This window comes from Physeter macrocephalus, chromosome 14 (assembly GCF_002837175.3).
Source record: "Physeter macrocephalus isolate SW-GA chromosome 14, ASM283717v5, whole genome shotgun sequence".
Lineage (NCBI taxonomy): Eukaryota > Metazoa > Chordata > Mammalia > Artiodactyla > Physeteridae > Physeter > Physeter macrocephalus.
The window spans coordinates 125925758-125953177 of NC_041227.1; the positions used below are offsets into that span (position 1 = coordinate 125925758).

The 27420-nt window shown below is 51.8% G+C and overlaps 1 protein-coding gene across 1 annotated transcript in view; it reads right to left on the reverse strand.

The window, feature by feature from the left end:
• MGAT5B (alpha-1,6-mannosylglycoprotein 6-beta-N-acetylglucosaminyltransferase B) overlaps positions 1-27420 on the reverse strand; it is a 66844-nt gene that overhangs the window by 9055 nt on the left and 30369 nt on the right. Inside the window, exons 9-12 of the mRNA XM_024130411.1 lie at positions 12988-13119; positions 11519-11652; positions 7096-7226; positions 6624-6629 (exon numbers count right to left, since the gene is read on the reverse strand). Coding sequence (XP_023986179.1) covers positions 6624-6629; positions 7096-7226; positions 11519-11652; positions 12988-13119 — 403 coding nt within the window. The remainder of the gene's footprint in view (positions 1-6623; positions 6630-7095; positions 7227-11518; positions 11653-12987; positions 13120-27420) is intronic.

The window sequence follows — 27420 nt, forward strand, 5'->3', positions numbered from 1 at the left end:
ATGCCGCGGAGCGGCTGGGCCCGTGAGCCACGGCCGCTGAGCCTGCGCGTCCGGAGCCTGTGCTCCGCAAGGGGAGAGGCCACAACAGTGAGAGGCCCGCATACCGCAAAAAAAAAAAAAAAAAAAAAAAGATCACGGAGGAGGGTGGGGCGTGGGGCTCTCTTCAGGGAGGATTAGCTCCCAACAGGCCAATGGGTCAGAGGAAAAGAACTCATGGTTCCCCACGTCCCGCCAGCCAGCATGAGATCAGACCACCAGGAGCTCCAGCCCAGGTTTACTTTATAAACCACAGCCCTTGAAGGATATTATCAATGGACATCAGAATAATTGTTAACAATGCACGTTTTGAAACTCAAACTGGACATTTTCCACAAGGAGGCCCTTCCACTTTGGGTAATGCAGATCGGCCCTGCCTCTGAGAATGACCAGGAAAAAGGGGAAAACGTAAAAAACATCTGTGAAGGCCCTGAACAATCTAGCAAAGAGTGAAGAATTACAAGGCCAAGACCTGGGAGAAGGAGGAAAAGAGATTGCTGAGGCCAGCGTTGGGGTTGGTTTTCCTCCTGGGGGCACCTGCTGATTCCAGGGGCAGCATCTGGGCAGCTAAGCAGACCTGGGAGACAAAAGTCAGAGTTCGGGGCCTGCCAGAGATGGGGAGCCCTGATGGAAATCCACACGTTGGGTTGGAACTCTGAGGAGTTACATCCTGGAAGAAAGGGTGCACCAGAACTAGAGCAGCTCTTGCAGGGGCTGAATCCTTTTACAGTTGTCTCAATCACTATCACTGGTTGGGGTGATCTGGGATTGCTAGGGCCCCAGCTGTAATCCGAGAATAAAAGTAAATCCTCTCTGGAAGAAGAGAGCATCATCCTTGACCTCAAATTATTTCTACAGGTTTTCATATTCACTTTCCAGAACTACCTAGAGGTAGTTTTTCTCGAAAAGAAAAGAAAAGAAAAGAAAAAGGAACCAATAAAATCCCCATCAAAATCCCAGCAGGCTTTTTAAAATAGGAATTGACAAGCTAATTCTAAAACTCATTTGGAAATGCAAGGACCTAGAAGAGACAAAATAACTCTGAAAAAGAAGAAGAAATTGGGCAGACTTATATTACCTGATTTCAAGACTTATTGTAAAGCTACAGTAATCAAGACAGTGTGATATTGGCATCGAGAGAGACAGATCAACAGAACAGAACAGAGAGTCCAGAAATAGACCTACACATGTAGGGTCAATTGAATCCTGACAAAGATGCAAAGACACTTCAGTAGAGGAAGGATAATCTTTTCAACAAACAGTCATGGATCACTCTATATGCCAAAAAAAAAAAAAAAAAAGGAAAGGGAAGGGAAAAAAAGGACTTCAACCCATACTTCATATCATATGTAAAAGTTAATTCAAAATGGATCACAGACTTCAATGTGAACCTAAAACTATAAAACTCATAGGAGAAAACTCTTTGTGACCTGGGGTTAGACAAAGATTTCTTGGATACACCAAAAGCACGATCCATAAAAGAAAACACTGGACTTCATTAAAATTAAAAACTTTTGCTCTTTGAAAGATGCTGTTAAGAGAAAGACAAGCCACAGCCTGGGAGAAAATTTTTGCAACGCATCTATTTGTTAAAGAACCTATATCCAGAATATGTAAAGAACTCTAACCGCTCGATAATAAGAAAATAAACAACCCAATCTTTTAAATGGGCAACACTTTTGTAGGTATTTCACCAAAAAAGATAAATAGAAGACAAATAAGCACACAAAAACATCTTCAACATCCTTACTCATTAGAGAATTACAAATTAAACCCACAATTAGATAATACTGCACACCTGTTAAAATGGCTAAAATTAGAAAGACTGACCATGCAAAGTACTGATGAATTTGTAAAGGAACTGGAACTCTCATACATTGCTGGCAGGATCGTAAAATGGCAAAACCACTTTTCTTAAAACGTTAAACATAGTTCTACAATATGACCCAGCCATTCCACTCCTAGGTATTTACCCACAGGAATGAAAGCATATGTGTGTACAAAGATTTGTACGTGAATGTTCATAACAGCTTTATTTGTAATAGCCAAATACTGGAAACAACCCAAATGTCCACTAACAGGTGAATGGATAAATAAAGTGTAGTCCATCCATGCAATGGAATACTACTCAGCAATAAAAAGGAATGAACTATCGTTACAGACAACAGGATGAAGGAATCTCAAAATAATTACACTCAGTGAGAAAATCCAGACAAAAATGAGTATATACCATATGATTCCATTTATATAAAATTATATTAATAGAAAATGAAAACTAATCCATAGTGACAGAAAGCAGATCACTGGTTGCCTGGAGATGAGGAGGAGAGGAGAGATGGGAGGAAGAGATGCCAAAGGGAAGAAGGAAATTTCATGGGTGGTGGATCTATTCTCTCTCATGATTGTGGTGACGGTTTCCCACAAGTCAAAAGCCATAAAATTATATACTTTAAACAAGTTTAGTGTATTGCATGTCAATTTTCCCCAATAAAGCTATTAAAATAGATTTTTTAATTAAAAAATTTAAATACCTTGATTTTTTTAAAAAAATCACGTACATAAAGAGACAAGACTATATGATCAACACCCAAGAGATACGACAATAACAACAGATTCATAGGAGATCTATATGCTGGAGTTACCAGGCACAGACTTTAAGATAAATATGCTGAATATAGTCTAGGAAATAGAAGATAAAATTTGAAACCAAATGGAAAAAAAAAAAAAACACAGTGGCAGAAACTAAAACTAAATGGATGGATTTAACAGCAGATTAAACACAGCTGAAGAGAAACTTCACTTACTGAAAGAACAAAAGAAAACATCCAGAATGAAGAAGCATAGAGAAACTAAAGGATGGAAACTGCAGAAAAGAATGTTGGAGACGAGGGGATATAATGAAGGTTTAATGTCTGTGTAAATGGAGTCCCAGAAGTACAGGAGAGAGACTGGAGCAGAAGCAACATTTAAAGAGAGAGTAGCTGAGAATTTTTCTAAAATTAGTGAAAGATCAAACCACAGATCCAAAGAGATCTACAAACTCCATGCAGGATAGAAACAAAACAAAACAAAACAAACAAACAAGCAAAAAATCACACTGAGGCTTATCATAGTAAAACTTCTGAAAACCAAACGGAAGCCTTAAAAGCAGGCAAAGGAAAACACAAAAAAGAAATTACCTTTCAAGGAACAATCAGACCTACACTGACTTCTCAACAGAAATGACAGAAGGCAGAGGACAAGCTAGAATGTGTACATAATGAATATATCCTCTGAGACATTTTTAGAAAATCAAAAACAGCAGTCCCAGACTAACTTGGTTTCTTCTGGAGACAGACAATGATTCCAAATGGAATCTCAGAGATGTAAGAAGGAACACAGAACAATACAAAGGGTAAATGTGGGTAAATGTAAATGAATATTGACTTTGCAAAACAACAGTAGCAACAACAACAACAATAGTAATAATATATCGTGGGGTATAAAATATTTGGAGAGTATTAAAATACCATAAAACATATAAGTTGGGGTCGGAGAGAAATAAAACATTTTAAAGTTCTTTTATAACCCAATGAAACGTAAAAGTATTGGCTTAGACTTTGATAAGTCAAAGATGGGTATTATAACCTATAGGGTAGCCTGAAGAGTATAACAATATTAAGACGATCAGAACCAAAAGAATATGAGAGTACAATTAGCTAAAGGAAGGTGGATTTTTAAAAATATATCAATGTAAAAAGATAAGAAATGAGCGGAAAAGGAACATAGAACATGTTAAAAAAAAAAAGAAACCAACTAATAAAATGGTAGATTCAAAGCCAAATAATATCAGTAATCACACCAAAATTTTAAAAGGACTACTTATTATAAAACTGCAATATGGCCCTAGAAAAAAATCAAATCAAGGACGTCAAGTGTTTAGAAAATGTCTCCAAAGCCCCCATTCAACTTCCTGATCCCACTACCAGAGCAGCTATTATTAACAGTTTCTTGCGTGCCTTCCTCAGATCTTTTATGCATTATAAGATGTACATTTTCTTTAAAACACACACATACATGTACAAATGGGTTCACGTTACATGCACTGTTGAGCAACTTTTTTTCACCTAATCGTACACGTGTGTGTATTTATGTATGAAAACTTAAAGTTTTACAAAACAATAATTACTCTTAATACATATAAAGTCCTCTGATATCCTTTTCTTCTATTGTTTCTATGTTATTCTGCTTCATTTAAAAGGCTAATCAAGACTCTCTGAGTTAAAAATAGACAAATACTGCATGATCTCACTAATATGCAGAATTGAAAAGAGTCAGACTCATAGAAACAGTAGAATGGTGTGTGTCAAGGGCTGGGCAGGGGGGATGGGGACATATGGGTCAAAGGGGACAAACTTTCAGTTTTAAGATAAATAAATTCAGGGATTTAATGTCCAGCATGGTGATTATAGTTAATAAACCTATACTGTATACTTGAAATTTGCTAAGAGAGTCAATCTTAAATGTTCTCACCACACACACATGATAACTGAGGAGGTGGATGTGTTAATTACTTGATTGTGGCACTCGTTTCACAATATAAATGTTTATCAAGCCATCATGTTGTACATCTTAAATACATACAATTTCTCTTTGTCAATTATACCTCAGTAAACCTGAGGAGAAAAAACAAAAACAACCAGAGCCAAGTTGCAGTTTGAAAAGTCCACCTTAGCTCCCCCAGAAGCACTTCTGATGTCTGGAATGTTTCCTCCAACAGCAAGGCTGGGTTTCCCCTGCGTCCGGACAAGCAGCCTCTCTCCCATCCCTCACTCCTGCTCCCTGGGACAGGCTCTCCTAAAACAGCAGCATCTAAGCCTTAGCCTCCAGCTCTGGGGACCCAGGAGAAGACAAGCCTCCTCGGTACAACATTCACCAAAACCCTCTTCCTGATCCCGGCTGCCGCTCCCCTAAGGATGTGACATATGGGACATCTCATGGTCTGTGCCACAACAACCCTATGAGGTCATAGCCAACAACCCTATGAGGCTCATACCCTCCTCCTTTCTCCGCTTCTCGCCACCTGGTCCCCTGAACTCTAGATGGCATTTGTCCCAGGATGCTGCTGTCATTCCTTTCTTCATCCGGCCACCTCTGCCTTCCTTGGGTCACAGAGACCAGAGCAAAGATGTCCTTTTTTGGAAGCAGCTGCTTTGAGGTCTCTTGCTGTACAGCGTTGCTCCTGGCTATCCCAGAAGCTCCGGAGCTAGAGATACAATTGTTCTCTCCCCAGTCCTCATAACCTCTCATTCTCTTGGGGCAGTTTCTTAACAGTATTTTCTGGTACAAGCAGACACCGTCTGTGCTCGCTCCTTTGCCCAGCACCCCGGGCATCCTGGCAGCCAGCTCGTTTGGCATCAAATGAGGATGACTCCTCGCCCCTCTCCCCACACCTGGCAGTGGGCACAGATGTCTCAGCCAGGGCTTGGACCCGTAGTCCAGCTTAATCCAGAGCTTCTCTCTGCCTCTATCCAAGGCGTCATAACAGGGGAGGCTATGTAGAGTCGGAGTTAAGTGTTCTGGCTCTTAGAGTTAGATGTGGGTTCAAATCCCAGCCCCACCACTTAACTAGCTTGTCACTCTAACCTCGTAGTTGATGGTCAAGTGAGAAAACATATGCGAGCACCTGGCAACCTGGTTGGACCAATATTAGCCACGGCTATGACCTCATAGGGTTGTTGTGGCACAGACCATGAGATGTCCCATAATATCGCTTTCCTCCCCCTTCCTCAGTCACAGAACTCCAGGGCTGAGCTGGGCACCTGGTTGCCAGGGGCACAGCCACTTCCAGCATCCCCTGAGACTGGGCATGGCCATGGGACCGAGGCCTAGCCACAGGGCCATATGGGGAAGAGATGCGGTCAGGAGATGTCCCTAAACCTGACCTGCCCCTGCCCCTTCTCCTTCCCCCTCCTCCTCCTCCTCCTCCCCCACCCCCTCCCAGCTGGAGGGCAGAGGTCATGACTGTGCACTGTTTGTGGTCACCTTAAACGATGAGGCAAGACCAGGGCGGGAACTAAACAGGGCGGGTCAACCAGGGGAGAAGAGCCCCAGGTGTCAGGCCAGGACTGACACCTCCAGAGTTTGTCAACAGAAGAGAAGACATACTTCCATCTTGCCTCAATCACTATTATTCGGGGCTTTTCTGTGACAGCTGGACTTAATCCTAATCAACACAGCATGAGAATCATTAACTAAGATGGTCATGTGACAGGACTGACATGGGGTACGGGGGCTGCTCAATGTTCCCCACAATCGGCATCTTTATCATTAACCTTTAGCCTCGTGCCTCCTGCCTTAGGTCAATAGCCCATCCTAGGAGCTGCCCGGTGCCACGCGGAGCTGGACCCTGACCTCCAGGGCCTGCCTCCCCTCAGAGGGCCCCGGGAAGAGCCTGAGACCCCGCTGTCCCCATCACCCTCCTCCCACCTTGGTCTGGTCCATCCACAGGAGCCACAAACCCCGGAAAGCCTGCCTCGGGAGCACGCCCAGGGGAGACCCTATAGAGAGCAGAGGGGGGCAGGAGGCGAAGGGAACACGTGGCATACCTGGAGCTGCCTCGTTGCCAGGGGGGCAGAGAGAAAAGAGGAGAGAGAACAAGTCAGTGGCCGGGTGAGTGGGTACCCTCCCATGCTGGTGGCACATCTCGTGGGTCCCCACCCTGAAGATGGGGTTCCAGTTCCTAGTCCTCTCCTGCTTCTCCACTGCCTCCCATCCCACAGAATCCCCACGTCTAGCCTAAACCCCCTTTGCGGGGTTAGAGCATCTGTTGATCCATCCGAGGGAGGGTAGAAGGTTAAGCCATTTGAATTTGTTGCAAAGCGTGGGAGCAGGGAGAGGGGTGAGACATGATCCCCCGGGCTGGTATTTCCAAAGGCAGTTAGAGGTCTCTTTTCTGACCCATTAGTGGGGGCTGTTTTCCACCATCGTCCAGTGCTGGGCGCGGTGGATGGGAGCCGAATCCTGGGGCTGGGAGCCCCTGGGGGCCGAGGGCTGGGGCTTGCGGTCAGCGGGGCTCACCTTCCAGATACTCGCCTCCTTGCCGTACACCACGGCCATGTTGCTGGCCTTGCCGCCTTTGATGAGCTGCTTCTCCGTCTCGTTGAGCTCCTCGGACACGAAGCCCATGAAGGAGTTGTCCGGGGTGTGAGCTGCAGCCAGACCACGAGGTCAGGAAGAGGGTTACCAGACAGCCAAGGGCACACCCTGGGTCTACCCGGCCCAGCCCCATCAGAGGGCTCCCTGTCTGGCAAGGGTGGGGAAGGGGGCTGGGAGGTAAAGGGTCCGGTTTGGGGCGGGGAGAGCATGAGTGCCCTGGCCCCCTTCCACGGCAACTCTTACCACCTACCCAGCCCTCTCTCCACGCAGCCCTTTGCTCACAAGGCCCTGCTGAGAGGTCTTTCCTGACCACGACCCCTCTCTGTCTCCTTTCCCTGCTTTACTTTTTGTCCCAGCGCTCACTGACCAGATGTGATAGTATACATTGATTTGGTTGTGTATTATCACCAGAATCTAAGCCCCATGAGAGCAAAAGCTCTGTGTCCCCGGCACACGGGAGCGCCCGGCCGGCTGGCTCACAAATGCACGGGACATCTTCCCTTTCACACCTGCCAGCTTCTGCCCTGCCCTGCCCTCTGCCTGGAGTGCCCACCACCCTTTTCTAGGATGAGAAAATCCTATTCCGCTTCAGGGCCCCACTCACACGTCACCTCCTCTCCTCCCAGAAGCCTTCTCTGGGGTCCACGTGCCCTCCCTTGTGGCCCCATCCACTGTGATTAGGTCTCCGGCAAAGCGCGGATCGCACCCTGCCTCACCTCCCAGAACCGAGCACACCATGGGCAAGGAATGCGTTTCAGCTAGGGCTCCAATTTCTCGGCCACGCTGCAGGAATGTCACTGATTAGCTCTGTCTGCCGTGGCAGGGTAGAGGTGTAGGCACAGGTGCCATCCATTTGCAAGTCACATGGTCCCTCCCTTCCACGTAGAGGACCTTGAATAGAATGCTTATGGAACCCAATTAAACCTACTCTACCTTCCCAGGTGGGAGAGGCTGCGGGGAGTAGGTTGGTAACAGCCATACACACTTGATTTTCCAGAACAGCCCTGATGCCAAATACCCTATTTCTTCATTTCAGATGCACGTTTTTTCACATTTTAGCATTTCTGAAATTGGGATGCATACTTTAATCAAATGTGTAGATTTAACACAATATGTCTACCCATCCCTCTCAATACCCACAAAATTTATAATCAATATCTGGTGCACCTTGGAAGAGGTGGTGGTTTTCTGTCGAAGTGCCCCAGAAAGCTCACGGATTCTTGAGTCTGAAAATCCAACCACTATAAGGATGGGCTGCAGAACAAAATGATCTCTCCTCTAGGGCTTCAGAGGCATAAGGGGGGGCCCTGGAGGCCTGGAGTTGTTTCTGTGATGGTCAGAGCTCAGGCAGCTCTCCTGTCTCAGGAGGCTCTGCCAGGCCAGGGAGAGGCCCCAGGAGGGCAGACCAGACCCTCCCTGACCCAGTTTGCCTGCCCAGCCCCACCCTGGCCTCTGTCCCTACCCTCTGGCTCTAGCTGGGGCTGCACCCGGGTCTCTCTCCCCTTTGCCATTTCCTCCCTATTCTCAGAGAGAAGAAAATCTCATTCCACCAACTCCACCAGAAGGGACAGGTTTAGAACAATTAGCTAAACTAGTGGGCGTGGGACAGGGAAGTATTGCAACCAACTAAAATAACAGGGACCATTAAGCAAAGAGCTCCTGGGGGCAGGGCAAGGCAGGGAGAGGCAGCCAGCCTCCCAATTAGCTCTTTGAGGAAATGAACCAGCTATCAGTAGATGGGGAAAGAGGGCTGCTCATGAATTCCTTCCTGGACTTGGTATATCATTAAGACAGGTAAGTCTTTTTTTTATTCTCTCTTTCTTTAATTGATTCTGTCAATTAACATTTTTCTGAGGACCTCGATAGGCTCCAGGAAAATAAAGATAAATCAGTCAGTGGCTCCTTTTTGAGTGATTCATACATAATCTATCAGTGAAAATAAATGTATAAGCAAATAACTCTATTTCAATATATGCTTTAACAGAATTAGGTTTAAGAGTTATAAAAACATTCTTCCTGGAATAGATAAGGTGATCAGTGAAAGTGACAGTAAAAAGAAGAGACATTTGGCATGGGGTTTTGGAGGATGAGTAGGAGTTTGCCAGGTTTGGAACTCTAGATCCAGTGGGTTTTACCCCAGGGCAAGTCCTCATTTTCTCAGTGTAGATTATCGCAGAGGGCTCTTAACCCATCTCCTGCTTCCCCGTCCTCTACCACTGTCCCTTTGGCCATTACCAGTCTGCCAGAATAATGTATCTCAAAAAATTTTGGGGGGGTATTCCCTGGAGGTCCAGTGGTTAGGACTCCATGCTTTCACTGCCGAGGGCCTGGGTTCAATCTCTGGTCAGGGAACTAAGATCCCGCAAGCCGCCCGGCGTGACCAAAAAAAAAAAAAAAAAATTTCTCCATGATATTCCCTAGCTCAAGAACCTACAGTGAAACTCGAATTACCATATCCAATGTAAATACAGGAGTCTTTGCTAAAAGACCCCACCCCTCTGCTCCCAGATCCTCAATGGTATTTTTTCTGCTCTGCTGTCACATATGCTGTTTCCACAGCCTACAGCATCACCACCACTACCCACCTCCACTTCCTTTCCCTCCAGAAATCTCCTCAGGACCCATCCCACTCCAATCACTCTGCTGGGAGCACAATGCCAGCAGATGACCTGTTAGGACAGTCACTCTTCTCTTGGAGAAGCCTCATCCAACCTTGCAACGGGCTATGGGGAGGGAGTCTGGTCCCCACAGAGCCATGTGACCTCAGACAGGACATTCCACCTTTCTGGGCCTCAGTTTCCTCATCTGGGCTCCAAGGAAACTTCCCACCTTCCCAACCTCCTGGGATCCAATCAAGCCATTACTCATGTATTATTCAGAAATCTTGTCTGCCTCTAATACAGCCTAGAACCTGAGAGTAATACAAAAGCAGTCCCTAAGCACCCAAAAGGGATGCATTCATTTGACAGTCTCAGCAGGGATCAGCTACTTTACTTACGAGCAAGTTCCTCGGGACCCTGCTTGGAACCAAGCTCACTCTTAATTTACAGACAATCCTAACGAGGGCGCTTATCCGGCTTTCTGACCCACAGCCTTCAAAGAGCCGCCAATTAGACATCCAAGATGCTGCTGGATGCAGATAGCTTGACGACGATTAAAAGTGACAGCTGACAGTCTCCCAAGTAGGAGAAAAGGCGCCACACCAAACAGCGACAGGAGAAGGGGCCACTCAGCAGAGGACGTGGCTCCGCACACCTCTGCCGGCCCCGCAGGGCAGGCCCCACACCAGAGAGATAGAGCACTGACCCTGAGTTGTCAAGAAAAGGTTAAATTATTTTCAGCGCGCTGCATGTAAGAGGGGAGGTCAGTGTGTATATAAAGTCTCATTAAAAATTGCGAAAGCGGGCTTCCCTGGTGGCCCAGTGGTTGAGAATCCGCCTGCCAATGCAGGGCACATGGGTTCGAGCCCTGGTCCAGGAAGATCCCACATGCTGCAGAGCAACTAAGCCTGTGCGCCACAACTACTGAGCCTGTGCTCTAGAGCCCGCGAGCCACAACTACTGACGCCCATGCGCCTACAGCCTGTCCTCCGCAACAAGAGAAGCCACCGCAATGAGAAGCCCGCACGCGAGAGTAGCCCCCGCTCACCGCGACTAGAGAAAAGCCCGCGCACAGCAACTTAGACCTAAAGCAGCCAAACATAAATAAATTAAATAAATAATTTTTTTTAAAAATCGCGAAAGCTCAGCTCGAATGGCATCCCTTGCCCGAAGCCCGTCACCCACAGGGGCCCCAGCCACCCCACCCCCAGCCTTACTTCCCATTATCCCCAATGCTGGAGCCTCCCAGAGCATTTGCATTTCTAGAACCTTCCGTTCTTTCCATATCCATCTTCACTACGTCTGTTCCCTCTGCTTAGAAAGCCTCCCCATGCTGCCCCCTAGCCACTCACTTAAGTCTCCCTCCATGTTGGAATGTCTCTCTTTCTCAAAGGCCATGGAACCCTCTTTGTTCTGGAACCCTGTGCTGAGCCGCTCTCGAGAGCAAGAGAGTAAAACGTGTGCTCCAGGAGGACAAAGGCTGCGTCCTCCGGGTGTTGGAAAGGTCACCATGCTTCCCCGCCGCACCCAGGCTGCCCCCTCCCGACACACCACCAGAGGCTTCCTCTGTGGCTCACACATTTGCAGAGAGGGGAACAAGGCTTTCCCATCCAAGGGGACACGCCAAGGGGGTGTGTTCCCCTCCCCACACAGGCCCCAAAAGGAAGGAGAGGAAGGTATGGGACCTGCCTCCTCCGGGCCACCTCGGAGAGGCCCCCACCGCCTCCCAGCGGCCGGACACTCACGGAACATGGTCATGAACTGCTTGGGGTTGAGGTTCCAGTAGCCCCAGTTTGTCCGGTAGCCGTGCAGCGTGGCGTACTCCTCGTGGTTGTACGCGGGTTCTGTCCCGAAGGTGTCAATGACCCGGATGCGGCACCTGTCCCCCCCCGGGATCAGGAACCGGGGTCACCAACCTCCCTGTGTCTCCCTGGGCTAGGACTGTGCCAGCCGTGGTCTCTGTAACCCGAAGATGGCTGGTCAGGATAGTGTGATGTGTGGTCAGGGCTTGGGCTCAGACACTAGCTGGCTGTGTGACCACGGGCCAGTGCCTTAACCTCTCTGGGTCAGCTTCCCCATCGGTGAAATGGGCATAACTGTCTCAGGGTCTTAGTGATACACCTGAACCAGGGACAACTAACTCAGAAACTGTTAGTTTTTACAGCTGCCCCAAGGGAGCCTAGAAGGGGAGGCCCAGCCTGGAATGGGATCCCTCCCCACTGCCCCAGGGGTCACTTGTACGATTTCTACTTTCCTGGGCAGGGAGTCCAGCAGAGTCCCTCTGCTCAGGAGCCTGACACCCGCAGGATGTTCCTGGGTTAACGGGCCCATCGTGCCCATCGTGTCTCAAAGTCTCCTGCAAGTGTGGCCACTTCAGGTGGGCTTCCCAGCCGGTGGAGGCTCTGTCCCACCCTTTGGCCCATTGAGGCTGCTGTCAATGGGTCAAAGCCCAGAACCTTTCCCTCCATCTGGGCCACCCCGGAGTGGGCACCTGAAGAAAACCGCTGAGGCTCAGACGCCCCTACAAGGAGTTCCCTCACCCAGAGTCCTTGCCGGTGACCCAGAATTGTCCAGACTACTGAGGTCGGCACTCCTCCCCCGGAAGAGGCGGGGATGGCAGGAAGAGGCCCCCAATGCACGGAGAACATGGATTAATAATAAAAGCAATAACGCTGCCTGTCACATTTTTTTTTTCCTAATAAAATCATGTGGGATAGTCAATGAGACTAGAGCAAACGTAATAAATAGCAGGGCTTCTCTGTGCTAAATTAAACCCCGGACCTGGCTGGCTGCAGAGAGACAGAGCTATGGCATTGGCCTTCCTCCTGCCCTGGAGAGGGTGGGGTGGAGGAGGGAGTGGGGAGGGGGCTGCTGGGTCTCCACACACAGATGTCACGCCCCATTACCTGCCTTGCTCCCCTCCACCACTCCCTGCAATTCCTCTGCCCCCTCCATCTGGGTCAGCTCTGACCCTGCCCCCCAGCCTGTCCAGCAGCAGAGGGGCCTGGATCGCCTGGCTGTGGTTGATTAATTGTCATCTGAGTCAGCCTTAGTCAGGAGGCAGAGCTGTCAGAGAAGGAAGGCAGTGGGGGAGGGAGAGCCTTCTCTCCACCGCGGAATCTGGGAAAGTGCAGTCGCCCACCTTGGGGACCAGCCGGCAGCCAGGCCCCGGGGGCTGCCATGGGCCATCACCACCATCCCGCTACCCTCTCACCGGTACTTCTTGAAGGAGAGTCCCATGTGCTGCTTCATCTGCTGCAGGCCGTGGTAGTCGGTGTAGATGAGGTCGAAAGGCAGGGGCATGGTGAGCGGGCAGTTCCCCCGGCCTGGCGGCACCCCTAAGTTACTGAGAGAAGAACCCTTCAGAGTCTGAGCCCTGAGAGGGACCCACAGACAGCAAAAACCCCTCTTCCCAAACAGGCTTGCGTTGGGGGGACCTGGAGCCCACCCTGGTTCCTATAGCCCAGAATAAGTGGCGGGGAGAACACTGTAAAGGAAAGTGAGGTCGAGGAGAACACTGTAAAGGAAAGTGAGGTCAGTGCATGAATCCTGGCGAACTCTTGGAGAGGAAGCAAACAGGGCAGCCATGTACGGTTGTATAGGTTTTTCACTGCACAAGAGACTCCTACGAGGGGCAAATGGGACTGAGATCCAGCCCCGGCTAGCTTGCCAAGACTGTACCTGGCCTGGGCTACCTGCCAGAAGGAAGGGGCACCTTCTGTTAATTTGCACAAACTTGATCCCTGCAGGGCTGTGTCCGCCCAGAGGGGGCACCTTTACCCAATGTTCACAAAGTGCCATAAACACCCGCCGAGGTCCTCAGCACAGCTTCAGCATTTGTTAGGAGATGAAGGGTCCCCAAACCTGTGCCCCAGAAGATATAATCCCACTCTGCTGACTGGCTCCTGGCCCACGGAGATGCCTAGCCCTGCCCCACAGGCAGACCCTGCCTGCTGGCTCATTTACTCGCAGGCTGTCATATGGGAACAGGGCTGCCACTGGTGACCCAGGGTGGAGACTTTGGATCATCTCACTGGAGCCTGAAGGACACGGCCTCCCATCTGCCCAGTCCACCTCCCTGGAGACAGGCTCAAAGCCCCCCGCCTGGCCCCCACAGCGCCAGCGTGAACTTTGTCCTGGATGCCCCTCCCCACCACCCGGGAGCCTTTGCTAAGCCTGACTACACACCCCCTGCGGAGATGATGAGGCTTTTAGATCAATGACTCAGTAAGTCTGTACTGAGCGGCTGAGCCAGGCACATGGTAGTGTGGGCCCCCAGGGAAGCCCCCCCCCGCAGCTGCCCACCTCCCCCATTCCCACCTCCCGTGGATTCGCGGTCCAGATGCTGGAAGGCATTCATGAGACCTCCCAGTGAGCCCCTTCAGGGATCCACATGGCAAAAGGCCACAGTTATCGTCAGTTCCCTGGGTCGCATCTCCGGCTCCTTGGGACAATTCAAGTCCTGTGGAAAAGGAGCATCTGGACGCCTCTGCACTCTCTTGCTCACGTTCAGCAAGACACCCACAGAGGCTCGGTAAACACTGTCCCCTGAGCAAACTGCCCTGACGCGGCCTTTTCAGCGATGTTTATGATAACCTGATGACAAGGCCATGATGGAAAGATGTCAAGGGGAGCTTCGGGCGACGGGGATCAAGGCATCAGGGGCTGGTCTGTGGCCGGCAGAGAAGGGCATGCCCTCCCCCAGCCGGTGCACCCAGCCTCACTCAGCTTCCCCACGCCGGCTCCCCCAGTGGTAGAACCTTTGCTGCTAAGTGGGGAGAGAGGAGTGCAAAAATCTTATAACCATCTTCTCCCCATTTCTCACGTATAAACTTAAAAATGGCCAAGCACCCCCCGCCACCCCTGTCCCCACCCATCCAACCCTCCAATGAGTCCCTCTTTCCAACCAGACGGCCACACAGGATTCTCAAACCCAGGGCTTCTAAGGCAGGGCATGCTTCTTCAGCTTTTTTGCTGAATTACTCAGAAAGCAAAGGGGAATAAGCGCAGGACCCCAGGGGTCTGGAGCCATCACAGGAAACAGTTCGCACAACCTGGAGACTTCATGAAATATTTGGTGGTATTTTTAAGTGTCGAGCAGGTTTTACATTCTCCTCTGTAGGATCCCTGTTTTCTTTCCAGTGTGGCTGTCTCTCATACCCCAAAGTCCTCCAGTCAGACAGAGCATCATTTTTGTCCTGGCCTATAGAAGCTCCGGGTTTAGGACAGACCCTGGTCCCCCTCCCCACTTCCTCCACTCAATTGAGAACCACAAATAGAAAGACAAAGTGATGATTCCTCTTGCAGAAGTGAGGAAGGGGGTGGCTTCTCCTCCCTCATGGAATCTGGGTCTGGGAAAATTAAGACGATTCTGAAAATATAAACCGTAGGTGGGTCTAGTTGCTGCTACCTGCACCAGTCACATGCTTGATTTTCCCACACTGCCTTTCCAGCTGGTTACCAGGCAACATGTTGTCCCTCTGTGGCCATGGGTGGTGCCCACAAAGTCATGGGGGCTTCCTTTGGTTGCCTCAACCCTGACCACACCCCTGGCCCCAGCCCCAGACACCAGGGCCACTGAGAGGCCAGATGAGCAAGTCACAGACCTCTCCTGGGAAAATGACCCCACACTGACTTTCTAGAGCCTGTGTCATCTTCCTCACCTTCACGGCTGCCGTTTTGAACACAGGCACCATTCTACCTGCTTTCAACTCATCAATTCTTCAATTCCTTTCATCTGGGCAACTACCCTATGAGATCAGACCCATTCCCATCCTGCTCCCCTCTTTACAGATTAGGAAACAGAGAGGTTTAGTCATTTACCCAGGATCATACAGCCAGGAAAGCGTGGAGCTGGGACTGGAACCCAGGCAGTGGGCTCCAGCGCCCACACTCCCACCCACTGAGCTCTCCTTGCCCCCCAGGGCCACCGGGCATCAGACAGCACAAGGGTGGGTCACTGGACCACAGTGACATCCTGAAATTGGAGCCCCGGGTTGCCAGCAGAGATTGGGCCCCAGTCCCAGTTTTGTTGCTAACTTTGGAGGGGCCATAAGCCTCTAGGGATTTCATTTTTCTCATCAGCAAAAGACAAATAAAAATGTCTACCTCACGGGGTTCCTGGTAGGATCAAGTGGGGCAAGGAGAGTGAAAGTTCCCTTGATTATTATTACTTTAGTCATCAGGTTCACCTTCTGAATTTCCGAGTCTGGCAACTCCTTACCCCATCCCCACCCCCAATACACACACCCCTCACTTAAGGTCCCGGTCGTTTTTCAGCTAGAATCTTGAGATAATTTCCTCTCCATTCTGCCTCCCTCCTGTCTTGCCTGACTCTTTTCTAGAGAGATCTTTCCACGATGTCAACCTGGTCAGTCATCCCTGGCTCCATCTGATCCTTTCCAGAGACTTCTCACCTCCTGCTCCTGGACTCAAACCTTGCCTCCTCCTCCAGGAAGCCCTCCTTGGGCCTCTGGTCAGAGTGAGACACCCTTCTCCCTCGATTCCCCTGCCCCAGCATCCCACTCCCCTCCCTACCATCCCTCTGCACTGCCCTGAGTCACCTCCTCGCAACCGGGGCCCCTCCAGGGCAGGGCCAGGTTATCTTTGAAAGCCCAGAGCTGGGACAGGATCTGACCCAATAAGTATTGTTGTGTTCATGAACGAATTAACAAGGTAATGAACCAGGGGAACCCGCCCTCCCCCCACCCCTGGAAGAACTGGTTTAAAGGTTGAAAATATGGTCAAGAAAAGCATGTTAGGAGAGAGGGGGTGGGTGAGTGAGAGGGGCCCAGGGCTGATAGGCGTCGCCGAGGGTTATTAGCTGAGTAGCCTCCTGGTCTGGACTGGACACAAGTGGCCCCACGGGTCCCCAAAGGACATCACAGCAGGAAGAAGAGGAGGAGGGACAAATTGGTCCAGAGACGGCAGGTCCCCTTCCCAGGAGGAGTTAACGAGGAGACCCACAGTCCCCCCAGCCCTAGAAAACAAAGATTTTCAATTTACGGTGACTTCACTGGAAACGTGTCTGAAGCTTTTCCTCATTACTCTTGTCACAAGGAATCTGAGCTCGTCCCGAGGAGAGCACAGAGGGTCAGCCGAGGGGACTGGGGGCTGTGGTTTTATCTTGTAATTTAAGTTCACTTTTATGGGCAATTTTACCCTAAGTGGTTGGTTGGAGCAGTGACATGAATTGAAAAACGCTGTCTCCTGACAATCTTCAGACAAAGGTGCCCAGGGAGGCTCAGCTGTACAATTCCACCTTCCGTGCTGACTCCTCAAAAGGCCCCTGTCTGGACATTTTCCTAATTCCAATGTCAAGTTCACTTCTCTTCTGACTCTTAGCCCAGGGCTGTGTCGGGAGGGGCTCACGGAGCCTCCCCACCCCCATGGCCCTGGTGAGAGGGGGACAAGCAGCCTCTCAGCATGAAGGGACTTCAGACGCACCCACTTAGCCTCCCCTGCCCACCCACTACCACCCCCAGCGCTTGGGAAGTTTCCGTGGAATTGCCAAATTGGGTGGTTGGAATGAATTTTCAGATGTCCCCAGGCCACCTGAGTGGGAGTCTAAATACAGATGAAGGGGGCGGGGGACGGAGTGATCTAGGGAAAAAGAGCCTTTTTACAGGTCACCTGGTCATCTGGCGCTGGTACCCAGCCCAGATTAATCCACCCTTGAAAGCCAACCTGTCAGGGGCAGTGGGGGATGGGGACTTAGGGTTTAATGGGGACCGGTTCAGTTTGGGAAGAGGAAAAGGCTCTGGAGATGGATGGTGGGGACGGTTGTACAACCATGTGAACGTACCTGACGTCACTGAACCGCACACGGTTAAGATGGTAAATTTTACGTTGTATGTACTTTACTACAATTTTTTTTAAAGAGCCCAAACCAAACTGTCCACACTCACGGTGTCCGTGCCCAGACGCACAAGTGAACGCCCAGCACTCTGTCTCCCAAAGGCACCCATGTCCCCATCTCCTCCAGGGCCCCCCACAATGTAGGGGCTCAGCAAATAGCCAGAGCAGGATGGCTGTTACTCTTTGCTAAAAGATCAAAAGGTGAATGGGTAAATGGGACAAGGCAGAGAAAAAATATAATCTACGCCCAAAAGAAAAAAAAAAAACAAAACCTCAGCTAGGAATCAAAATGCTGAGTTCTACACAGTGAAGAGCATCCCTGGGCGTAAGCTCCAGCACGAACTTGCTGGGTGACCTTGCACAGACAGAATCGCTCTGGTGTCCACCTCCACTCCCATTCCATGATGCATGGACAAATCTCCACGGTTCCTTCTAGGCTAAAACTTCTCCGGTTTTATTTCTCCCCGTGCCTTTGGTCTGTGGCTAGAAATAAACTCCCCAGGTAGTGCTCACATTCTGGAACAAACTATTCTCTCTCCCTCTCTGTCTTCTCTGTGTGGGATGGACCTAATTAAAAAAGAATCCTTACAAAGCGCTCAAAGATCTTTGCCTCCAGGCGCTAAGTGCCCATGGGGAACTTCAGCTTCCCTGGATCCATCTCATTACTGGGAGCACCCCGCCTGCGCAGCCCAGGACCTTTGTCTCCTATGGGGCCTGCTAGCCCTCTGACCCCGTCCGGTGCCCACCCCCGGGGCACTAAGGCACTGACCCCGTCTCTCTCTCACGGCCATTGTTAGAGCGGCTGCCGCCCCTTCCCCAGAGCGTGAGGACCACGGAGAAATAAATCCAGAAATTTAACTGGGCTTCTAACGAGCTGCTTCAGCAGGCAGGTTCGGATCACTAACAAGGAAGGAATTAAATTCTCCTGCAGGGTTTTCTTCTCTTGCCCAGCGTGAGCTGACCTTCCTGAGCCAACAAAAGCAGCCCTACGAAGCCCTCACGATGGGCTCAGCCGCAGCTTCCGTCTCCTGAAAAGGCAGGTGTCCCAGTACCCTCGGAGGGTCAGGGATCACAGCTAAAGAGAACGGTCAGGTCCCCAGTGGAGCCAGGGCTCAGAGGAAAAGGGAGTTCAAAGGAAAAGCCACTGCTTAGCCGAAGCCCAAAGGAAACACAGGCAGGAGGATGCGGAAATGGAACTGGGCGGCCTGCCCTGGGCGGCCTGCGTTGTTGGGCCTGTGGTCCAGAGCCAACACTTTCTTCCCCAGCGTTCCCTCCTAGTAAGCAAACTCAGGGCTAAACAGATGGCTGCTGCTGCTCCCAGGAGAGCTGGATGGAACGCGCGACTCATCCTTCCAGCTCGCTGGGGGCCGCCGGGGCCGGGAACACATCCCTCTAGGTGTGTCCCCTGCCTCCTTCCCCCATTTATGTAACAATGCACGTGAATGCGGGACGCGAATCAAGGCTTCTCTCGTCCAAGCCAGGATTTCAGTGAAGGTGGCTCTCAGGCCCGGGTGCAGGTTAGGGTCACCGAAGCCCGTGTTGGCTCTTGATGGCCAGGTGGGTCCCAGAGGTGCCACCTCTTCGCTCTGGGGTGGGGCCTGCCACTGGGATGTTGGTTGTCCGTTCTTCCGGGGATTCTCAGGTCCTAGAGGCTCTCGCTGTTCTATCCAGCTCCACAAACCTTTGTGAGGAACCAACCCATGGAGGAAACAAAGATGGGTGAGACTCTGCTCTCCTGTTCCCACTGGAACAAGCCCTGTGGGGGACTTGGGTTAAAGGAAAGACACAGCCCCGGGGTGCCGCCACGAGCCGTAGGGTAATCCGGCTCCGCTCCAGAACAGCCGAGGAAAGAACAGTCTGGCTCCCAAGATAAATCCTCTCTTGACCAGAGCCCTTTTATGATTTCAGGGAAGTCAGAAGGAGTGCTAGGGGTTATTTGTACCACCCTATGCTTCTGCCAGCTTCACTAGGAATAAAAGGAGTCCCAGGCCGGCCCTGGCCCTGCTCTGAGCCCAGAGCAGTGGAGTTTTATCCCCCCTGTGGGGGGCACTTCAGTTCCTCCTCTCCAGCCGCCATGGGACAAGACCTCCTCTTGCTCAGGACCCCACGTCTGTTTACAAGAACCCGTGGCTCCTCAGATTTGAAGACGTACTGCTGCGTCCCTCCCGCCGCCCCCCGGAAGGAATCCCACCTCCTTACCCTTCCTTCAAAAGTCTTCAGAAGCCAGCCCTCCTCTTCGTTCCTTCTCTGACTCTCCCCAAGTTCTCGCCACCCGACTTGGGTTGCACGGACCTTTCCTGAGGGCCTTTGATTTCTTTTAAATCGCTCTTCCTTTGCAACCTCCCAGCCCCAATGTGGACCAGGCCGGAGCTGGAAAAGGCGCCTCGGCCACTACATCCGTGACGTCACACTTACGGGCCAAGGTCAAGGCTTAGGGGCCTTGATTTGCAAGAGACAGACTCCCACTCTTTGTGGCTCAGAGCAGCATGGGGTGGGAGGTGCAGGGAATCATTCCTCCTGGATCCCGGGGCAGGGACCAGCGAGGCTCTGGGCCCCCAGCAGCAGAGGCCCTCATCTTCCTCGGTGTTCAGCTACGCCGAACATGATCCCGCTACGCAGATTTGAATGCCTCCTTGGAACCCAAGGAGGAAGAAGGCAAAAGGAGGGAGAGGCGGGAATTCCCTGGCGGTCCAGTGGTTAGGACTTCACGCTTCCATTGCAGGAGGCACAGGTTCGATCCCTGGTTGGGGAACTAAGATCCTGCAAGCCACGTGGCACAGCCAAAAAAACAAATAAACAAACAAACTAGAAGGGAGAGGGGGATGCAGTGTTTTAGTGTAAATTAGTCCTTTGCCTCTCATGCCTCCTCTGGGAATAGGTGGGGGAGAAAGAACCACTGTGTACAGGGTCTGCTAAGTGCCAAGCAGATGCTGGATGCAGCCCTTCCTCCCCTGTTGGAATTGAACAGTAAAATATTTCGAGCAGGGCTTCCCTGGTGGCGCAGTGGTTGAGAATCCGCCTGCCGATGCAGGGGACACGGGTTCGTGCCCCGGTCCGGGAAGATCCCACATGCCGCGGAGCGGCTGGGCCCGTGAGCCACGGCCACTGAGCCTGCGCATCCGGAGCCTGTGCTCCGCAACGGGAGAGGCCACAACAGTGAGAGGCCCGCATACCAAAAAAAAAAAAAATATTTCGTGCATCCAGAAAGTTATAGAAAATAATACAATGATATAATGAATACCTGTGGGCCCACTTCCCAGCCCTGTCAAGTCACAAGATTTTGCCATATTCGGTTCAAATCTCTTTGTTAAGGGCTAACACATCACAAATCCAGGGAGGCCTTCAGGGTGTTCTGGTCTCGTCCACCCTCCTCCCACCTCCCGCCCCCTCCACCTCACTCCCAGCAGATGTTCATCCGTCCTACATCAAAGATAAAATCAAAAGCATCAGTGGGCGTGCTCCAACCCCTGCCTCCATCCCTGTAGCCCCATCGGTACCCCCACCACATCCTGCCCTCTTCTCCTTCCTCCTGGGGGCCATCCTCTTGGGCCACCATGCACGATACTATCTTCCCTCCTGTGGCTTCAACTCCTCCTTTTTCTGGTCCCTTCACACCAGCATTTAAACCTGCTTACAACTCTCCCATCTTGAAAAATAACGTGCAAACCTCTGCTATGGGTTGAACTGTATTCTCCCCCAAAGATGTTGAAGTCCTAATCCCAGTATCTGGGATGTGACTCATTTGGAAATGGTCTTTGCAGATGGTCAAGTTAAGGTGAGCTCATTAATGCCCTCACAAGAAGGGGAAATTGGACCCAGAGACAGACACATGAGAAGGAAGATGGTGTGAAGACACTGGGAGAAGACAGACAAGCCGAGGAAAGCCTGAGGCTCCCAGCATCTAGAAGAGGCATGGAACTGTCTTCCACCAGCCTCAGCAGGAACCAACCCTGCCGACGCTTTGATTTCAGACTTCTGGCCTCCGGAACTGGAAGACAATAATCCCCCAGTGTGTGGTACTCGGTTTCAGCAGCCCCAAGAAACGCGCACACCCTCTACGACTCCACTGTCCCCGCACTTCTCTTTCTCTCTCCTCCCGCTCACAGCCGAACTCCCTGGAGAAGAACCTCACTCGCTGCTGGTTTCCTCAGCAGCCCCCTCATTCCACAACCCACACATTTCTGGCTTCTGTCCCCACAACTCAACCAAAATGGCTCTTTCTAGGGTCAACAATGACGTCCACGTGACCGAATGCTTCGGACATTTTTCAGTCTCCTCCTTAGTTTTTGTGAGCATGTGACATCATTGGCCACACCCTCCTTCTAGAAGCATCTTCTCCACGGGTGCCCACTCCTTCTCAGTTCCTCTGCCAGCACCTCTCTCCCCAAGAAGCCTTTCAGCGTTGCTGTTTCGTAAGGCTTTGCTCTCAGGCCTTTTCCCCTATCATTTGGCAATTTTATTCACGCTTGTGTTCAGTTACCAGCAGCTGCCGAGATGCTGTCTCCATTCTGAGCCCCCGCGGCCCATCACTCAGCTGCCTCCACGTGGGCACCTCTAATTCAACGTGTCTAAACCCCCATGTGCCCCCCAAAATCAGTGCTTTTCTCTTCTCTCCCCTCCCCCCAGTGGCTGCCTTAAGCTGGCTAGTTCAGGCCAGTTTGAGCCAGTCACAGACAGATCTGAATGGGTTCAAGCCCTGAGGCCTTCCTGGACTGGCTCCTCAGAGGGTTTACTGGCTGCAGCTTGGTCAAGCTGGGCTGAGCACAAGGGACAGGATGTGGTCCTTGCCTTCGTCATTCTCCGGGGACCCTCCCCAGTATTTCCCTTGAACACACACTGAACAAACAAAAATGCCAGGAGACCGATTTCCACAGTGGGGGCTACACAGCCGAGCTTCCCGTCCTCGTCCTCCTTATTTAAACATTCTCCTCTCAAACTTTCATTATTTTCCAGTTAAGTCAACTAATTTTCTACTAAACCCAGTTTCAGTCATGGAAGGAGGAAGAGCTTGGTAATTTTTCCTCATATGCCAATGTACGATTAACGATGCTTGAAATTATGCAAATAAAATGGATGAGCACAGCCGATTCTGGGCAGGCAGGAAGGGAAAGGCTTCGCTTTAAAATGCCCACCGTGGATCCGGGCATCCATGAGGATGTCTCAGATGCAGCTGACGGGAGCTCTGGCTTCATCTCTCCTCCCGTCTCATGCGCAAGTCACGGGCGGGACTGTCTGACATGCCCAAGCTGCAGTCTGATCAGGGCCCATTGTCCCTGCACGCCACCGCTCTCACCCCGGAAACAACTTGCAGCAGCAAAGCCAGATGTAGATTCTGTGCATTGCCCCAAACATCACTCCAGTGAGTCGGTTAATTAAAACACCAAAACACGAGGAGCAGAGAAAAGCGGCTCATCCGTCCAGCCTCGTTGTTGAGTCAGTGGCCAAGACATCTGCCGTGAACATCTGTGAATAAACTACAACAAATGTACAGGCGGTGTCTTTGTCCTGCTGTCTTCCCCACGCGGGGCATTTTGTCAGCCCAGGGAGAGGTGCTATGGCAGGAGCCAAGCTGCGACTCTCAGAATTCGGATTATCTTCACATCCCGTTGACCTGTTTTCACGTTACCCTGGTGCCACCTGCATGGAACAGCTCCACGAGGCTGGGAGATGGGGCCCCCGGATGATCCGACCTCCTGCAGAACCCATGGCAGTGCCATGCCTGTATTCAATGGTATCTCTGCCCACAACCCCTTTGTAGGTTCCAATGGCCACCATCTTGTTATGGGTTGCATTGTGCACCCCCCGCCCATCATATTTTGGAGTCCTAACCCCCAAAACCTCAGAATGTGACCTTATGGAGGTAGAGCTTTTACAAAGGTGACCAAGTTGAAATAAGGTCATTAGTGTAGGTCCTGATCTGATATGACTGGTGTCCTTATAAGAAGGGGAAAATTGGATCCAGACACATACACAGAGAGAATGCCATGTGCAGATAAAGGCGAAGATGGAGGTGATGCTTCCACAAGCCAACCAACGCCAAAGATCACCAACAACCGCCAGAAGTAATGGGAGAGGCCTGAGACGGATCCTCCTTCACACCCACAGGACCAACCAACCCTGCCAACACCTTGATCTCGGACTTCCGGCCTCCAGAACTAGGAGACGATACACTTCAGTTGTTTAAACCGCCCCCCCGAGTCTGTGGTACTTTGTTACGGCAACTTTAGCAAACTAAATCACATCTGTATTTTAATCTCCACTCAAGGAAAGGCCTGCATTTATGCAGCGTCCGGGTGGTCCCAGCAAAGAATCAGTTTGAGGAGCTCATAGCCCCAGCCGACAGCTGTCACCAGGAAAAAGTACATCCAGGAAAGGGCGTGGCACGAAGTACATTCCAGGGCAGAGGTTCGCACGGATGTCCTGGGTGGGCTGCGAGAGGCCCCGCTACCTGGGCCACCCCCAAGGAGTACCTGCCTGGCCTGCCCCTCCCCTTGACCCCGACCCTGCAACCAAGGGTAATATTGGTGCTTTTGAGTGTGCAGATGCAGGTTCGGGAGGAATCCACACATCTTTAAGGCGCTGAGCCCTTACCCCAGGCCCTAATCCTGCTCCTCGGGACCGCGCGCACATTCTGCAATGTCCTAACCCCACAGCTATCCTGCTACCCAGACTGGCGGGGCGGGGGGCGGGCATCGAAAAGCCACAGCCTCAACTCTTCTACTTCCCAGCCGTCACTGCTCATTAGATCATAGATTGCCTGGGGGAGCTTTGAAGACTTGATACCCGGCGCCACCCCAGATCAATTAAATCAGAGACGCCAAGAGTGGGCCCAAAGGTCGGTCTAATTCTAAGGCAGTCTGGCTACAGCCAGGGTTAAGAATTCCCACCTGAAACAAATTCCAACACAGCGGGTGCTGTTAATGTTACATATATAAGTGTGCTATGTCTCCTGGGGAAGGTGGTTTTCTTTTTTTAAATTTTCATTCGTTGAGTTGTTTTACATTGTACCTGCTAACAGATTTAGAAAGAGCCTTGCTGAGACTGTTTCCTGAGGTGACGGAGCTGTGTACACAGTTCTGCCCTGTCGGAGCAAGAGTCTTTGCCTGCACCGACAGCCCACGGGGAGCCAAGGGCGGAGCTGTCTGGGCGCAGCCTTGGGCCTGCCCCTTTAACACACTGCAGGGCGGAGGTGGGGCGACCTCTCCCTAGAGCCCCTGCTTCTGGGAATTTCAGATCCGGTGCGTGTCTGCGTGTGCGTGGAGGCGTGCACCCGTGTGCAGGGGCGTGCCTGCGTGGGGTGTGACACATACAAGGGCGTGCATGTGCGGGGTGAAAGAAATGGCAGCAGGGGCATATTTCAGCTTCTGGCACTTTTCACCAGGGCCTCACTTTCAGGGCCTCCCAAGTGCAGTGACCCCCATCTTCACTGCTCTGGCCCTGGGATGGGCAAAAGCAACCTCACTGACCACAGGCTCAGCTCCAGCCGGGCCCAGAGTGGCCAGAGGAAGAGGACGTACTCCGGGCAGGTAAGGACTCAGGGTCCAGGTTGGAAGAGGAGACACCCCAGCGCGGGCCAAGAAGCAGAACAACTGAGTTAAATTCCTACCTCTTAGGGAGACGCGTCCCAACCCGCTCTCTCACGGAAGGACGGTTCTCTAAGTGTGAGGTTGGGCTGTCACAAATGCAAGGCAGCCTTCCCATTCCCTGAGGGAGCAGTAAAGGAAGGAAGTTCTCACCTCTCTGGCCCCACAAGATGCACGGTCAGAAGGGAGGAATCGGGCTTCCCTGGTGGCGCAGTGGTCGAGAGTCCGCCTGCCGAGGCAGGGGACGCGGGTTCGTGCCCCGGTCCGGGAGGATCCCACGTGCCGCGGAGCGGCTGGGCCCGTGAGCCGTGGCCGCTGAGCCTGCGCGTCCGGAGCCTGTGCTCCGCAGCGGGAGGGGCCACGACGGTGAGAGGCCCGCGTACCGCAAAAAAAAAAAAAAAAGAAGAAGGGAGGAATCCACCTCAGCGCTGTTTGAAAAACGTGAATTCGTCTAACCCTTGCGGTGGAGCTGGGCCCGTGGTGTTGATAGAAGGATGCTTCATACTGACAGAGGACTTGCGTGTGGCAGAGTCTGGGATGAGGGCTCTGGACAGCCCCCACCCCCAGGATTCTTGCCAGTGCATCTTGGGGTCTCTGGTGACCCAGGGGACGAGGGTCCCCCGACCCTTGCCTGCTGTTCTGCCTGAGGCAGGCCTGGCTTCCCACAGCACTGGCTGTGCCATCCCAAGTTGCCTAAGACTTCTTTGGCTTCCCACACCTCGGGTCCCTTTTCTCCGCCCTCCTCCTCCCCCCACCCCACCCCACCTGAGTTTCCCGCAGGAAGCTTTGAGGCCAGGGAGAGACGCCTCTTTGCATTATTTGCAAGTGTTAGCTGCCTCTGCGGTGTTCTGCTCCACACACAGCGTAGACACAGCTCCTGAGCTCTCTGTTCAGAGGGCGCAGGGGCGGGCACCGCTCAGTGAGCAGCAGTGCCTTCCGGTGGGCAGCGAGAGGGCACACCGCTCTGAAATGGCGCACAATGCGAACAGCTGGTCTGACGACAAAATGCCACCGGGTGAGAGCCGGCGTGAGGGACGCGCCGGTTCCCTCTCCCAGCACCCGGGAGCTAGTTTGCCGGTTCAGCACCGGCATACGGGGACAGCTCCCAGCCTAGTTCCTTCCCACTCTGGCGACGTTCAAACAGATGGGGCAGAGGTGCGATTTCAGGGTGGCACCTCCTCCCCCAGAACCTGCTGCCCCCCAACCTGGGATGGGCTTCGCAACGCTGCCACAGCCATGCGGCCCCTTCGGCAGTCCCTGTCGCCTTCGCCCCCTGCAAAGCGGACCCTCCTCCACATCCACGCTTACACGTTCCGTTCCCCTCTGAAGACACTTTCCATCTTTTTACTAGGCCTGCTGGAGACAAGCGCATCAACTTAAAAGGATGACTCCAGAGGGGTGAATTTCAAGCCATGGGGATGTAAACCTTCAAAGCACACGCCCCGGTCTCAGCCTCCTTTTCCCCCTACTCTCTCTCCGACTGAGGTCACAAGAAGTTCTACCTGAGTCACTGGCAGACTTTAAGCCGCAGGGGAAAACTGCAGAGGCTGATTAGCTCCCGAGACCAATGCTCCCTGGGCCCTGCCGGCCTAGGGTTGTCGATGGCTCTGTCCCCATCAGCACCCTCCTCTCTCCAACACTTCCACGCTACAGATCAGCACTCGTGGTCGGGACAAAATGCCAATCGGAAAAAGAGAAAGACTTCTAGAACAAACAGACCATCCGGCTGGTGGGAGGGCTCTGGAGAGGAATCACATTCTGGCTTGAAAACCACCTGAGAGTAAGTTAACGGGCTGATGGAGAAAAGTTCATTTGCAGGCAAACAACTCAGAGGCCTTCCTTAGTTATGCCCTGGCACAGAGTTAAGACAATCTTATCCCAATGCCAGTGAAAGGAATAGAAATTCACCAAGCACAAAATCCCAAGCCGTAAAGAAAATATTTGATAACTTTGATTACCTTAAAATTAAGACCTTCTGTTCCTTAAAACAAAAGACCATAAAGAAATTACAAGCCACAAATTAGCCTCAGAAGATTTTAAGGGGCTTCCCTGGTGGCGCAGTGGTTGAGAGTCCGCCTGCCGATGCAGGGGACGCGGGTTCGTGCCCCGGTCCGGGAGGATCCCACGTGCCGCGGAGCGGCTGGGCCCGCGAGCCATGGCCGCTGAGCCTGCGCGTCCGGAGCCTGTGCTCCGCAACGGGAGAGGCC